Below are 17,339 nucleotides of genomic sequence, written 5' to 3'. Positions count from 1 at the left end.
GAACACTTCAAATGAGAGCAGGGACCTTCTACCAGCCAAAATCAAATCATCCCACAAAGATCTGAATGTTGCATACGGACCTCCGATAGTAGAAGAACTAATAAACAAGCGAGCAACAGACACTCTGTGACCCTGAGGCCAGCTGAGTGCAGCCTTTGCACATGCAGAAGGCGCACTAAGAAGCCAGCATGGGACACACCCTTCAGCAGTTGGCGCTGAAACAGCTTGAGGTCTAGGAGTATCACATTAAGTACCCAGCACTTTGAACTTTTATTCCTTAAAACCCTTGAACATTGTCGTTTTAAAGCTTATTAAAACCTCATTCGACTAGTATTTTACCCATGATCAAATGCTAGAGGAACTAATTAATCGACACTCTTGTTTTTTTTTCATTAAAAATTATTTCTATTTTATGCTCTGGTCCATATATGTAATGATTTGAATTAATCAAACATGAATAACATATATATATATGTATATACACACACACTGTGAAAACACCACAAAAGTACTTCACGCCAGTTTAGAAAAATAGCCAAAATGTATCTGTGTAAAACAAGACCAAAACAACAAAAATCCAACATAGACAAGTTAAGCTATGAATTTTGCAAGATTCAATCAAAATGCAGTGGTTAGAAATCAATTGCTCCAACTAGGGCTATCTGGTCGTGCTTGACCAGGGCAAATCTAAAAGTTCAGTCCGACTACAATGGAGCACAGGCCAGATACAGGAGTCACGCAGACCCGCTAACAGTACCTTTGATGCTTTGATGCTTGGAGACAATGCAATAAAAAAACTGAGGTGATGCATTCCTGTCACAGGCGATGTGTTGGTTCTGAAGTCAGTCAAAGTAGTGACGTCAAGAGCACTGTATGCCGGATCTCGATGTCGAACCGTTGGGGGGAAGACTATGCGTTGGCGTGAAGCCCCTCTGGGCCAGGAATGCACGGGTGCAGGGCATCTGCATCGCGTTGTCTGAGACTCACGCAGCAGCAGTGATTTGGAGGCGCTGCATTGGCAAAGTCGGGGCTGCATTGTGTAAGTTGACGTCGCTGCGTTGTGGACTTGGCGAGAAGTGTCCATGGTTTTGGTGCAGGCAGCGGCAATGCATGCATTTTGCAAGGAATGCGCCGGTTCCGAATGACACTTTGGTGTTGATGCGTTGGTTTCTTGGGTTGCAGCACTTAAACATTCATTTCCAAGGACCCAGAACTGGATTTAGCACCACTAGGTAGAGCAGCACTCACTTGCAGCAGAGGAGTCCTGGTAGCAAGGAGTAGGTTAAGTCTTTGATATCCCTGAGACTTCAGAAACTGGAGGCAAGCCCAAGCAAGCCCTTGGAGAACCATTAGAGCTGCAGGATGTTGAAAGTAAAGTCCAGTCCTCTCACTCCCAGGTAAGAAGCCGCCGGCCAGCACAGGAAATCTAGCAGCAAAGTGGCAGCCCTCCTGGTAGGTAGCACAAAAGCTCTTCTTCCTGGCAGAATGTTTCCAGTCCAGAGGTGTTCTGAGTATATGATGTCAGAGGTCCAGTACTTATACACATTTCAGCCTTTGCAGTAGGGAGACTTCAAAGGAAGGTCTTTGTAGTGCACAAGACCCTGCTCTGGCTCCATTCACATTACAGGGGGGTATGCAAGCAACTCTGTGTGGGGACAGGCACAACCGTATTCGGGTGCAAGTGTCCGCTCCTCCCTCTCACTCTAGCACAGGAAGACCCATCAGCCCGGTGATGGGCCATCGGGATATGCAAGGCACACCTCAGCTCCCTTTGGATGACTTTCTAGAGGGAATGCACAAGGCCCGGCTGTCATCCAAAACATACATGTATTCTAGGGACAGGAAGAGGCACAGAATGGTTATAGAAAAAAACCTCATTCTTTCTAAAAGTGCCATTTTCAGACCTGCAATTTAAAACACAACTTCACTAAAAGATGTTTTTAAATTGTGAGTCCAGAGACACCAAACCTACTCTTCCTATCTTTTCCCAATTGGAAGCAACAGTTGACCTATGGGAGAGATATGCCCTGCTTTAGTGAAAAACTAATTTAGAAGGTTTTCACTACCAAGACAAGTAAACCTCATGAGTACATATTCTACCTTTTAAAAACACTGCACCCTGCCAATGGGGCTACCTAGGGCCTACCTTAGGGGTGAATTATATGTAATAAAAGGGAAGGTTTGGGCCTGGCAAGTAGATGAACTTGCCAGCCTGAAAATGGCAGTTTAAAAATGCACATACAGGCACTGCAGTGGCAGGCCTGAAACATGTTTGAAGATCTACTCATGTGGGTGGCACAATCAGTGCTACAAGCCCACTAGTAGCATTTGATTTACAGTCCCTGGGCACATGTAGTGCACTGCACCTGGGACTTATTAGTAAATTAAATATGCCAATCATGGAGATACCACACATCATTACATTTTAGACACAGAGCACATAGGATAGGATAATATCTGTAAAGCGCACTTCTAACAGAGTGTGTCAAGGCACTGACCAGCAGTGAAAACGTGTCCATAATCCTAAAACCAGCCGAAACTAAGTTCAGCACAATTAAACCAGGAGTTCAGAAGGCAACAAGACCAGGGAAATCACGCCAAAAGATGTCCTGTCTGAACAACAGTATCTTAAATCCTACAGATAGCCGCTGTTAGTTGGCTTATCTGGGTCTTTGTAGCGGCCCACACTCCATCGCGGTCTGTCTGAACTTGTGCCTTTGTCCCAGTCTAGCGCTACTAGATATCCACAGTTGGTGCTTTGGGTATTTTTGCGCTATTTCCACCTAAATCTTTCAAATTGCTCATCTCTTAGTCTACTGATTAGATTTTGTCATGTTGGTCTTGATATAATTAAAAAAATGTATTCAGCTTTTGTAAATTGGTTTGGGATTTTTCTTTTATGTTTCACTTTATGACTATTTGAAGTGCTTAATAAATACTTTACACATTGCCTCTTAGTTAAGCCGGACTGCTCAGTGCCAAGATACCAGAGGATTTAGCACAGGTTAATTTGGGGTTTGTTTGTATCCTCACCCTGAAGAGGATTGTGGTTTCTGCTTGAGTAGGGTTCCGCCACCTTTATCATGTAACGCTATTTCTTACAGTAAGAATCAAAATACATGAATACAAGAATATATTTGCTAAAATGGCAACAGAAACACACAAACTAGGAAAGGCCCAACATGGACCCAGCATAACAAAAGAAGTACCAAAAAATGTGACGCATAAACCTATAAACGCATTGGGGACATAATAAACAATTTAATCAAAATACAAAGATGTATTCGTTTTGTGCAAATAAACACTGAAACAAATAAATACACACATATACATTCTCTCAAAGGAAAAAGATATATGTGCACCAGCAAATGTCCAACATTCCACACACAGCCTTGCACAAAAAATCAAAGGAGAAGAATATACATGTAACACATTCCGAGCTGAATAACTAAGAAGTGAGAAGACCAGGATATTGTCAGGAGCCATAGCTCTATGAGCCTCTGTTTTAATCAGTTTTAATAAGGGATTGAAAAGCTTATTTAAGAAAGTTGCACAGATTATTATTTGTTCATTCTCTATGAGAATAACTTTGTATTAATGTTATTGTATATAGATAAAACAACTAGGGGTGTATTTTCACCCGTGGTTAAGACCGCAATTCTAGTACAGAAACTCCTGAAAACGACAAGAGGCCTCATGGAAGTCCCAAGGGAGAGACTACCCCAGAGACAGTGGCTGATAACAAGTGCGGTGGAAGGAGGGGAGAGTAGTCTAAAGAGATCAAAAACTAAGGTAGAAAGGAAGATCAGAGAACTTTTGAAAAGACAGACTCATTGTCTTCATTTGTGTCTTCAAATGTACGACAACACAATGAGCCACTGGCAGCCTTGGTCTGAGAACAAACCTCTTTCCCTAACCTTGACCTGTGTTTCTGTGTCTGGGTATAGGTAAGTCACAAGAGAGTGAGTCAGACGTGCGGAGTTTGGGCCATATCGGCTTTGCAAGGATAACTACACAGGCAGTACTGTGCCCGCGACTTTTGGATCCAGACATATATACAACTAACACAAAAGGCCACCACAACCAAATAAATTATAAAAACTAAATCAATTGGAATGAACAAAAACTTGTACCCCCTCCCCCATGCCAGCAGTGTAAGCATACAACCCAGTGACCAATTAAAAACATGGTGCAAGAGGCAGAGCAATGTTTCAGAGGACGAACAATTGCACACCAAACATAAAACCAGCCAATCTCAAGAAGGATATCACGAGCAAAGCCATCAAATGGAAAATAACATAAATGGTAAAGTATGCAATACAACACTGCCTAAAAAGGACCACAAAAGCTATTCGTAGCAAGGCCACAAAAAAAGTTGTTCCTTGAATTTGAGCAGTGGTCATCCAATCAAAAGGATGGTAAAGAAACTATGCTCCAGGTACAACCACAAAAAGAGGAAGGAAAGACCTCAATTAATTAAGAGAGCTAGGCAATGGCTAGGTTTTTAGCATGGGCCACAAGATGTCTTGGACAGCAGCCAACTAAAAGCTGTGTACTACAGCTAAAAGAGAAGGGCCAAATGTACACACCCAACTATGTAATGAAAGCCAAAAATGATTTTGAAATATTTAATAAGAGCAGAAGTGAACTTCACCTTCTCTTTACATACCTAAATAAGTCGTCATTTTATAATGGCGTTTATATACAAATGTATCTCTTGGAAATATATTTCTATTTAGAATTTACAAGCCTAATCGAGTTGGTGTTTTGTGTGCGGTGAGATGGCAGATGAATTGCGGCGCTGCCTTAGGCTTCGCAGACACTGGCGCTGTGCGAGCAGATGACTTTAATGCCAGGTGCTACGAGATGTCCTGTAATATAGCCTGAATACGTCGTCCCCTTAGCACTCTCTTTATTGCGGCTTGCTTTCCCACCTCCCACCCTCATGACAGAAATAACCCGGGGAGAGAGGCTGGTCGTGGAAGCCCCTGCGAGCTGGCAGCTGTCTTGGCGTTCGCGCTGCCTTCAGGAATACTGCACAGACCTGACGCTCGGAGCGGAAATAGCCAAGAGAGATCCTTGCAACATGTCAGGGCTGCTTTGTCGGAAGAAGAGGAAGGAAGGCGTAGGTATGAAACGACCCGGTGAAGCGTGGAATACGTGCATATAGCAATAGACGTGCTTGCGTCCGAGGCAGCCGCGCGCTCCGGTTCCATCTTACTCATTACGAGGGCAGTGGGCTCCGGTCCCAGGTCCACATGCGGCTCCCTTTTGTTGGGAGGGCGGGGAGGGAGGCACACAGGCAGCTGAGCTAACAAGTTGTGTGCACGCTTGAGTGTTTTGTGCTGCTTGGTTTAGAGATTTAAACACGGAAGCAATAGATTTCTGGGCATGAAGTGCCTACATTTGTATTATTCGTGTGCAGCTTTGTGGGCTTAGTTTAAATATATTTTGGCAGAAAGGAGTTGACACTGGACGTCTGCCTATTTAAAAAAAAAAAAAAAAAAAGTCAAAATCCACCCGTATGAAGGATTTAAGTGTTACATTTATACGTTGAACAATGTTTTTAGCTGTGCATTTAACACGTGGGCTTGTTTATAAAATAAGTCAAGCGTTACTTATAAATTTGGTAAATGGGGACTAAAAAGAGCAACTCATTCTAAGTAAGAGCCCCCTGTAAAGCTGCAACTATCACAGCTTCATTTATCATCTAGAATAGACATTTGTCCATCCTGAAATGCAGTTATAGTTCGAATGCATAACTGTAACGTATTCATACATTTGCTATGAATTATTTATCTTGTCGGGCCATGAGGAATTCATTGCTCACATATTTTGGGATAGTACTGTGCTCTTTCCCACCCTAGAACCGAATTGAGTATGTGTGTGAACGTTTCCAGGGTGGGAAATAACGAGTCAAATGTCGGTGTACACTGAAATGCGTGCGTGTTCACTCCATTTTACAGTTTGGTCTCACATGGTGTATTGCTTTGTGTGAGTGCCTCTGTTTACAAGTGCAAGATCAATATTTGGGAATGACGTTTGACTTACACTTTTGATTGATATACTTTGCATATCTAAGCGTTACTTGGGTGCGTAAACAGTGTTGTGGATCGAGTCTACAATATTTATCGTAAATGCGCCTTTTGAACTATGCAACTGCTACATTAAGGCGATTCATGTGATCTGCGCAAGGAGCCACTAGCCCTTAGGAGCATCAAATATTGGCTCATTTAATTGGTAGTAGGCTTCAAAAAGTACTTTGCCTAGGGCTCTAGTGTCCGTCCTGGTTAAGTCTGGGCGGTGAACTCCACTCGTGGAGATTGCAGAGTTTTCCGCACTCCGCCTTACTCAGAGCTTACGGAGTTTCGGAAAGATTTTTCCTCGTTCGCGATCGTCAAGTTGATGAGCTAGAGTATGGAAAATCAACCTCCCAGCAAGATTTCTCAACGTGGGGGGTCGGATTTCTCATTGTGAGTGGTTGCATATGCTTGCGACCGCTCTCGTTGAAAAACCATCCATTCATGATCAGAAAGCAGTCACTTGAGTAAAAAAATCTACTCGAGTGTCAGAAAGGAAGCAGCGCCTCCTTGCTGTGCATGGTGCAGTCCGCGATGATTGCACAGAACCCAGCGCTGAAAATCACCCCGAACAGCATTTATCCAACGCACTCCGCCCCTTGCGGAGCTCCCCGTAGCGCATGGAACTCTGCCCAGTCTTAGTCCTTGTCCTGATACCTAGATTTGTCTGATCCTCTTTGTTTGAACGCCCTGCAGCTGTATTGCACTGTGTTAGGGCTAGCTGTTTCACCGTAAAGTCACCCCTGTTGTAGATTCCATGAAGTTTTAGCTTGCAACCAACCACTCATGTTTGCTATTCTGCCCTTCCAAAAGCTGGTGTCAGTACATGATTGTAATACATCTTAACCAATTTCAGCCTTCCTTGTGCACCGTTTCACACATCGTCTATGATGCTGCGTCTGAATTTATTTACTGTGCATCCAGCACCTAGATAGTAGTGTAGGCCTTTAAGATTTTCTAATAATTTTTTTCCCTTCATCTGGTGTTTCTTGAAGTGATCTTTCTTTAATACGCATGCTAGTGATGTACGAATGTGTGTTGTTTTCTTGATTTTTGCTTAATTTCATGTTTGCTATTGGTTTACACTTATGGGAGGACATGCTTCATGTTTGCCTCCCTCTGCTGTAATGTGTCACTTCCCCTCATGCATTTATGGGCTCTCTGTTGGCAGATGTTCTGGTAGAACCTCCATTGCATTATCAATATTTGTGTCCTGACCCAGTGAACCGTTAGTGTGTGTGGTTTCTGTTATGTTAATGTTGTGGTTTTAAAGATTATATACGATTGCAATCTTGGAGGCAGCTTGGCACTACATCTTTACCACCGCTCATACCTGGGCAGGTTTTATCAGAGTAGAAAATAGTTAAGCACACATCTAAAGGTACAGTGATAGTCAATAGTCTTCATCCTGAAGAAGGGGGAAAGAGACTGGACAGCATCTCTCTCCTGAACTGTTGGGAGTTCCATGGTCTCTGGGCTTAAACAGAGAAGGCTCAGTCAGTCCAACACGTTTTCCAGAGTAGTGTGGCAATTTAGCACTGGTTGGCAACAGTTTGAGCATGTGCAACTCCACAACAACTTTGTGTTTTCCATGTCCCCATTGGATGTTAGAATGCCTTTAAGAGACATTTGATACATTAGTCATGGTCATCCTTTTTGACAGGTGATTTGCTAAGATTCTAAAGAACTGTACTAACACAACTTTTGATCTTTTGAAGTGCAATACTGTCTAACCGCATTCGTTCAACAGTATTCAATGTAGCAGCAAATGGGTCAGGTCAATCTGCCATTGACTCAAAAACAAAAATTTACATCTATATTAAACGATATACCTCATATATGGTCATGTCACGCCATTGCAGCATTCTGAATAGATCACCCAATTCTGTGACTGCATCAAAGAGTATGCCTATATTTTTGACAAACACCACAGAATGTAATAATTGATTTTAGCCAGCGGATTTTTTGGCACTAGATATCACTGCTCATGGAGTCTCAGAAAGATTGCACAAAATGTTTACAAAGTGCTTTATCGTTATTCCAAACAGTAGTATTTTCCAGTTGTCATTAGTCCTACTAGTACCTCTAAAGCACATTCCCCAAGCTTTTTGATTTTTGGCTGAGGTTTGGTTAATTGTGTATAGATTATTGAAAAATAACTTTTAGTTTATTAATGCCAGTGACTTCTCTACAAACTTCACCCATTGCAAGCTCCAATTTGCAGTTAGCTCAGGGCCATACATCCAGCTGTGAATATTTTAGTTTAAGAAGTGTTGCCACCTCAGATTTCCTACACATAATGTCTGAAGCTCCATCTGTTACGTGCTGAATCAGATGATTTTTTAAATATTGTTCTGTAAAACCGCGTGTCTATAAGCAGGTCTGAAAGATATCTAAGAATATTTAAAAGGCTGTTTTTTTAGGGCTCGCACTGCGACGCAATCGCAAAGCGATTGTCGCTGTGGAGCCCTATTGTAATCCGTTTTGCATTCAAGGAGTTCAAGGGGAGACAAGAGACTGTCACGCGCAGCTGCCGGAATCGGATCAGGTCGCGCGCATGAACACGCACTCCGATTCCGGCAGGCTGATCCACGTCACAATGGAGCGCGCACGTAGACAGGCACACACGTGGGCACACACACACACACACACACACACACACACACAGACACACACAGACACACGAGCACACACACGCCACCCCTCCCCCCCCCCCAGTATGGCTCTAGCAGTTTATTTATAACACAGATACAGACTTAAAAAACGCTCGATTAATGCTACTTACGTTTTACTTGCTCGGATGTGCATCCTTCCAGAAACAGCAGGAGCAGCACCGAGGACACGACGCCTTGTAGTGTAGTTCCTATTTTCCCAATAGGCTCTGCGCATTGGAATAGTACCTACAGCAGTAAAGGCCTAGGCCAGACGTTAACTAGGTCTACTACTGTCGATACTAGACTTAATTTTTGGGTTTGCCAGCTAAGCTCAGAGTTCGCTAGAAACTTTCTCGAATGTTCAGGAAAGAATTACCTCCCCTGATTAGACAAGAAGGGATTTAGTTTCTGACAACCATAGAACATGACAACTTTGCTCTCCCCTAATCAAGAGTCAATCTCAAGAGTCGTGTGAGCACAAGGCAATTATTTTACTCAGTCAGTACGTGCATTCTTAGTCTCATCAGAATGTAGAGAAAAGGAAGAGACGGGCGTGTTCAATAAAAAGGTGTTATTTATTGATCAGTCTCTTTTCTCATACATGAGAAATGGATCGATATTATTGCAATACTTATAGTTAAGTAAAGTGCATACATTAAAAGCAATAGTATAAAATAATACTGTAAAAACATTGATATGGTTTCTGAGCCATATGATGTTTAAAATGATTAAAATATATTTACATACACATATACATTTGACTAAACGTACTCAACTGGTGTTTCTAAATACGCCTACCCCGTGTACCTGACCTAAGTCTAATGCGTGGGCGGAAATAGAAAGTTACAGTTTAAGTTAAGTTTGTTTTTGCCAAGTGAATAACTAAAGAATTCTCTGTGAGGGGTTATTCAGTTCTGTACCTGGAATTTAGGATGAATGAGGAATGGTATCTCTTTCTCTGCTCTCGATTTTCCAGGCTGCCTGCGAGGGCTGCCCGAAAGCGCCGGTGCTGGGTCTCTCGGCTTGAGATAGCAGCGCGTCTCTCAGCGCGTCAGGAAGGCGGGGCTGCTGCCAGCGGGGTCTGCTTCTGCTCTCGGCTTCGGCAAGTGTGGCTGCTCCGTCTTGTCACCACGCGTGTGTTTGCATAGGGCAAGGTCGGCAATATTTATACCTTAAAGGTGCCGAGATTGACGTAAGGATGGACATAGGTACGTCAATAAAGATGTCATACGACTTGCTCGTTAGCACATTCTTTTGCAAAAGTTCTCTGTGAAATCAAAACAATGGCCGCACGGATTATCCAGGTTGTCATAGGTTTGATTTGTTATGAGAACGTCGTATGCCTTATCAGGGGCTGGAGGAATGTCGCTTGTCTAATTAGATCTCAAGCGTTATGACCTAATCAGATAACACGTTCCTGCGCCGTAGTGTGACTGCGTCAGATAACGGTATCTGCATCATGGGGGCTGTTCTTGCCTCATGGGCTGACTGTTAGTTAACTAGCTAGTTAGTTTAACCAGATGAGGGTCAGGAATAGGGGGATCGATTCAGAACCTATAGAAATACACGACACCCACTCCACGCTAACTATGGTCATATCTACTAATCTATGCATAGTATAACATAGTACAACATACTATAGAGTATAGTGTATACCTTACCACCCCAAAATACATAAATGCATTTTGAAATTTTCAAATATACTGAAAAATTGCAGTCATATATATTGTATGCACTTAAGCTATGAATTAAAATGCAAAAGTAAACACGCATTTTTATGCATTATTGCTTATTGGTATATGAGAAATACACATGAAATGGCTCTTAATATGGCTATACAGAAAGGAAGGTCGAGACCATTTCATCACATAATAAAATATATTTGTGAACATACCAGCGGGCAGCTAAAGTCTATAAAGTCTATAAAGTATCTAAAAATAGAAATCTTAGTTCTCTAGGAACAGTTTCTTACTTTAAGCAGAAGATCAGAGTCCCGGAAAAAAATATATAGAAAAATATTTTAGGGGCTTGCTGAAAAAAATTGCTGTCCGTGAGCTGGAGTGAAATTGTTCATGTGACTTTATTTTTTAAAGTTGAAGGCCGAATTCAGGGAACGCCGTGTGCGAGTTTACTCAAAAGTCTCTATTTCTGTTCTGGAGAGAACATCATATCATTCAGGCTTTCGAAAAAACTGTCAACAGCTTCATGGGAAAGTTCCACTAAGTCGGGAATAGGGGTAACCATGCATTCGTGCGCATGATTGTCTCCATTGACATTCTGATTTGCATCACTGACAGAAGGTCGTACCTGTTCGATGCTGCTTTCATCTTGAACTTCACTACTCTTCAATCGTAGTGGTGAAGATTCCAGGAATGCCGTCATCAGGATTGGCAGCCTTTGAGGGCAGCACAAAGCGTGAACCTTGGTAGGAACCAACAGTGTATCTGCATCCACCGGCGCATCCGATTGTAGCGTCAGACAGGTGTCTAACACGCATTCTTCTCCGCATAGCAGACACCTTAGTACAGGTAAAACACACCTTTGCCACATTGGTCGAAATGATAGAAACCAAGTCATGTTTAGGTCTCTAAGCCAGGAGAGTCCCAGGATTTTTGATATCCGGTCCCGGTATCCAATGGCTAGGATCGTATCTTCCATTGTCGCGAGAGTTTGATCTGTGACATGGGTTGCCATAACGAAAAATAAGGACTAGGAATAGGATTCCTGCAATTAGTCCCAGGATCAGGGGAAGTCCGCCAAAAATCGAATGGACGAAATCTGGAAAAATACCCAGTATGGCTTTGAATGGTGTTAATGCCATCGAAAATACTGTCTTAAATACCCCTGAGATCCCATTGGTATCAGAAATATTTAAGATTTCGCTCAGGATTTCCGCGAAATGTACGGGGGAATTAGTTGATAATAATGTATGTATCTCTGCAGTCGTCCTTGCGACTTGTAGATCATACGTTTCTTTTGATGACGTGAGCCTTGTAGGCGTCTGTAGAAGCACTGTTTTCATTCTGCTTAAAGTATCTATTCGAATAGAAGTAATTTTCAAATTGGGCCATGCCCTTGCCTCCCTGTCTGGAAAGGAGCTCGGAAACAATGAGCGTCCACAGCACTTGACCTTGGCCGTCGTAGTGACTAGATAAGGAGTCCCGGGCATAAGACTACAACATCTGCGGTCTACAATAAGAATGTAACTCCCATTATAGAGTCTTTGAAAGAATGGTTCTATTTCAGTTGCAGGTGCGCCTTGCTGGTGACATGAAAGGTTGTATGAATTCCCTTCACAGGCTCCATGCAAACTAATTCCGTTACACAGAAGCGTGCCGCTTAGTGACATAGCACAATTGTTGCCACTAAGAAACACTTTCTGTCCTTTATTACTGACACATGCATGTGAATAGGGCAGGTTCCATGTTGTTTTAAGGTACCCCTTTCCCAATTTCTCGTACATGCCAGCCTGTATATATTTTTGGCAGTATTGAAACCTGAAGGTTGAGATTGGAATATTTATTATTCCGTGGATTATCCATTCACTGACAGGTCGTTCTGACATTGTCATTGGTAATCTTTCTAGTTTTTCAATGCTCAAGATTGTATAATCAGCACCCTTTTGCGCCATACCGATTTGTCTATCAGTAAGGTTAAAGATTTGGAATAGTGACGTTGTGTTGATTAAACGCCAAGGCACATAGCCTGAACGCAGATTTTGTAACGTCCAGCCAAGCTGTACAATAGAACGCAATTGTGACTGACCATGTTGTAATAACAGTAAGTCTTGCGATAATATATCGATTGCTGAAGACACAATGCTGTCCAATGAAAAAATTCTGGAGGACAGAGTCATTAACCCATTGTCCACTACAGAAAGTGATTTTTCCAAATTAATACGATCAATTTCACGTATTCTTTCTGCTGTTTCAATTTGAGTAACCTTCCAGGCCTCATTGTATGCTGCATATACAGAGGCTGCTATGAAACGCTTTTGACGCTGTTTGCGTGGTCCCAGTATGAAATCACGCAAGTCAGCACCATCAGTAAGTAAAGTTAGGTGTTGCTTAATTTCAGGCAGTGTGGAAGTCTGTAGCCATTGAAGGCATAATTTGCCCACACTGTAGGTTATTATCATCCCTGGGTGATGTCTTTGGGGATATCTAGGGTCTGGCCTGGTCATTTTGAAACCCTGTGTTTTATTCAGGAATCTATCTTGACAGTTATTTGTATCTGTAGGCCAGATCAACCATTGTTTCCAATCAGGATGTGTTCTGTTTTGGTTAAGTATATGGTTTACGTCTATTTCTTCATCTGTATCCGAGTTATTGCTAAACATTGTTGGCTTTGGAATAGACGGGTTATTTAAATCTTTGATTTTGGCTAAGCCAAGACAGGTGGTTTGTTGAACAGTGTCATTTAAAAATATCATTTGTTCTGGGATCATGCAGGCTCTAAACAAAGCTTCTAAACCCTGTACTTGCCATTCTTTTGTACCCCAAACACTTTTCAAATCAACATTTTTGTCCCAATAATCAAATCCAAAAGTATTCATTTTTTCGAAGAATGAATCTGAATATATCAATTTTGTGTTGGTTATCATGGTTTTCATCCCTGTCTTGTTTGACAATTTAAAATAAAATGTTTCAGCATTATTTGTGTTAAAACCTGAGAAATATGAATATTTGTCATAAACGGTTCTAGAGCTCCCTTTTGGAGGTGTAGCACAATGTTCCCATTGATTATAATTTAAAACATTTCTAAGTTGTGCAGATTTATGCAAGAAATGGTTACCATAATGGTTATAGCAATACATATTATCATAATTTGTAGAACCTTGCAAATAATCATGTTTTGTAAATTTAGCAGACATTACTAAGTCAGACATCATGTTGTTAATACTTTCGAAGTCCCAATCATCAGCAAATGAGTTTGGTTTTGCAAAGTCACTCAAGGAGATCTTGATTTGGTGTGGATATTTCAGGATCTCGACCGGACCATAAATTTCATAGTCAGTGTTGTCCCAGGCTACCCCACCAGGTATCGGATTGGCTGTGAAGTTGGCTGAAGAAAGTTCTGGAGAAAGTTCTCTTTTCTCGACGTGTGAAGATGTGTGTGGTTTGAGGACCAAGTTGATGTTCTGACTTGCTGTGTCCATTTTAGCATATTTTCCCTCAATGAAGCGTCCCAAAGTAAATACCATGATGAGCCAAAGTATGAGGATAAATGCACCAAAACCCACCCAAAATTCAATCCATGGAGAAATCAGATATGTTTCTTTCAGTTGTTTCAAAAGTTCCTTAGCTTTGTCTTTAAAGGATTTGGATGATGGCTGTGTCTTTGGTTCACTGAAGCCTTCAGAGGAATCATCGAAGTTGATGAAGTAACCAGATGCAGTTCTGTCAATTGTTCCAATTGCTTCAGGATTTTTGTTTCTTGCATTGTCACTTGGTACTTCATTGTAGATTGGTGTGTCTCTGCTAAATGTTTTTATTTGGGTTTTCAGAGGTCTTAGTTCTATTGCATTGTTGCATAGTCCTTGTTGTTCTTCTGTAGGCGTTTCGAATGTGATGAGCCTCTTTGTTAGGACCTCTGTACTGGTAGCAAACCTTGGTGTTCTGCTACTTATTGGGAGTCCACTTGGCCTACTGTTTGTTATCGGCCACATGTTGTGGTTTTACCAGGTCGATGGATACAACTCGGTTCTCCTTTTTTCCAGCAAGTGGCGGTAGTACAACTGATCTTGTCCCGTTGACAGACAAGACAGGAACTGCTTTTCTGTAAGAAGGCCCAAATTCCTTCTTTACCGCGATCTTCTCCCTGACTAGATCCCCGACTTTTGGAATCCAGACAGGTCTTGCTGGGACAGGTGGTGATTCTTCAGTGGTTGTTGGCTGTTGTTTCAACTGTATGTTGCTCAGGTCTTTTCTTGTTTTGTTTAAGTCCTGCAAAATAGCCAAACGGTCTTTGACATCAAAGGTTTTTTCTATTACCACTGAAGTCTGACTATCAAGGTCAGAGATCAACATCCTAGTTCCGAATAATAATTCGTACGGACTGAATCCCTTCAGAGAATTTCTTGGCAAGTTATTTAGACTACGTTGGACACTTATTAGATGTTTGACCCACCCAGCTCCCGAACCTAATATCCTTTCTATTATAGATTGCTTTCTGCCTTGGTTTTTTCTTTACACCATCCCGTACCCTCAGGAAGGAAGTGAGAAGATTCCCGCTGGGCTGTGCTCATTTGGCCATGTTTCCCCCCAGGCTGGTGTGCCTAAGTGAAAACCATGGTCGAACGTAGCATGCTCTTAGCGTATATGCCATTTAGACTCGCGAATCTTTGTATAACAGTCCGGACGTCAGCCGAGTGCTGTGGGTCTACATTATAAGTGGAAACTAGCCTGTATATGTTAATCGCAAGCCATTCTTTTTACTGGTGATGTTATCTGCCTTGATACGACGAGGTATTAAACTGCTTCTCTCTCCACTGCGATCTCTGTTGCAGTTCGGGCAGTTTTTTACAAACATGGTGTAGTGCAGGCTCATGCCTGGCCACCAGTACCGTGATTGTAATTCTTCCAGAGAATCTTTTAATTTAAGGTGTCTGAGACCCTCGCCCATGTGTGCGTCTGCGATTAACAAGTTTCTCCTGTCCATGTTTGGAATCACTCTATCCCCCACTCCAGGGATTCGAGCAAAAGGAACGGAGTTTGCATCTATGATGTATGTGTAATTGAGTGGATAGTTGATCGGTAACGCTGAGCGGTCGCCTTTTGATGACGTTTTTACCGCCAGCAATGTTTCACCGTCAATGTATTTTAATGTACGCTTTTTTCGAACTACGGGAGCCGATTTAGTGGCTGCCGCTGCGGCTGTTTCAGCCAATGAATTCCCTACAACGTGAACGCCATCACGTTGATGACTCAGTGAGTGAGTCACGTGAGTCTTTGGTAGTTCTTTTTGTAAAAGAGCTATTTGTTCCCAGAGCAGTCTCTGCTTTATTGGTGCATCTGTGTCATCTTTGTAACCGTTCTGAATCCATGTCTGCAAATCGCTGTTATATGATTTGACGCAGTAATATGAATCTGACACTATAAGTGTCGGGAATTCGCGATCCGCATTATCTAGCGCCATTTTTAATGCGATTATTTCAGTTTGTTTTTCTGAATTAGTTTCTACTGAGTGTGATTTTGTTAATAGAGGTTTTAATTTACCTCCGCGCCACACTTCTTTTGTAATCTCACATGTGGGGTTGTATGCTTGTTCTCCCCAAACGGAGGGTTGAGCATGTCCGTCTGTATAGATTACACAGGCGTAATGTCGTAGAGGCAGAATGTCGATTGGCAGAGGATACGTCTTTTCATATTTTAGATTTTTTAATTCTTCTAGTTCTGGGTCAAAGTAGTAGTATACTTTGTCCGTTGTGATTGAATTCACCCATTGTATCCATTCCGGATTCAATGTTGTAGTGGGTAAATTACACGGTGTTGTTAGTGCCTCAAAGGCTGATTCTGCTGTTCTGACTGTGATATGTCTACCGTCAGCTATGTCTTTTTCTCTAGCTATTGCGGTTTGAACTGCACGAATGATTTTTTCTGTGTTACTGAATTTCTGTTCAGCTTCTGTGTACAAGTGTGATTTGAATGCAATTGGTACCTTTTCTCCCTCATTAGAGGTTAGGTACGTGAATCCGCATCTCCCTGGGATGACTCGGATCACAAGGTTGCGTGTATTATCACGTGTTTCTAATTTTGTTTTAATTAGCATGTCTGTTTGTAAGGATCTCAAAATTTCTGTGTGTGTTTGAGTCCAACTGGATTTTTTAAAGTCTGGTTTAATTAGATCGTAAAGGGGTTTGACCCTTTCTGCGTAATATGCAATGTATGTTCTTCCGAAATTTAGGAAGCCTAGAATTGACTGTAGGTTTTTTAGTGTTTTAGGAGCTTGGATTACGGCACATTTCTCTAGGAAATTGTCTGCCAGGCTTTTACCTTCACTTGATAACTCATATCCTAAGAATAGGACTGTCAGATGGGCAATTCTGGATTTTTTAAAGTTGAATTTGTAACCCTCTGCAGCGAACCCAAGAATTATGGTGTTCACTCTTTTCAAGTGAGTCTCCAAGTCATCATCTGTTAAGTAAATGTCATCGACGTAAGATAATGCTTCATCATCATATAGTTGTAGTAATTCTGTTACTCTCGCTGAGAATACCCCCGGGCTGTTCTTGTACCCCTGGGCTAACCGACAGAATTGTTTTTGAGTGCCATTTACTGAGAATGCAGTTAAATATCTGCTCTCTGGTGCTATGTTTTGACAAAAGAATCCATTGGAGATGTCCAAGGTTGTTTTGTATTTTTTGCGCACTATGTTATTCATTAGTGCAGCACTGTGTGAGTTTTGCACTGCAAAAGTTTTGCAACATGTGTTAAGGTGTCGGTAATCCAAAACTAGACGGTATGAATTGTCTGGTTTGGCGACCGGAAACAAAGGATTGTTCATTTGTGAGGTGCAAGTTTCAATCACCCCCTGGTATTCTAGCTGATCTAGTATTTCATTTACTTGTTTTTTAGCTTCTTGCTTGATTGGGTACTGCCTTTGT

The 17,339-nt window shown here is 41.9% G+C and overlaps 1 protein-coding gene across 3 annotated transcripts in view; it reads left to right on the top strand.

Moving 5' to 3' along the window:
* Positions 1–17,339, top strand: part of PARVB (parvin beta) — a 604,437-nt gene that overhangs the window by 214,319 nt on the left and 372,779 nt on the right. Inside the window, exon 1 of one of the 3 annotated variants that reach the window (XM_078673860.1) lies at positions 5,005–5,129. The exons of the other annotated variants lie outside the window; for them this stretch is intronic. Within the exon in view, the coding sequence (XP_078529986.1) occupies positions 5,087–5,129 (43 nt within the window). The 5' untranslated portion in view covers positions 5,005–5,086. Of the gene's footprint in view, positions 1–5,004; positions 5,130–17,339 lie in introns of those variants that run through there. 3 annotated transcript variants of the gene reach the window in all.

The sequence above is a fragment of the Lissotriton helveticus genome, chromosome 1_1 (genome assembly GCF_964261635.1).
Source record: "Lissotriton helveticus chromosome 1_1, aLisHel1.1, whole genome shotgun sequence".
Classification (NCBI taxonomy): domain Eukaryota; kingdom Metazoa; phylum Chordata; class Amphibia; order Caudata; family Salamandridae; genus Lissotriton; species Lissotriton helveticus.
Note: the sequence above shows the minus strand (reverse complement) of the source record. Positions and strands in the feature narration are given on the sequence as shown.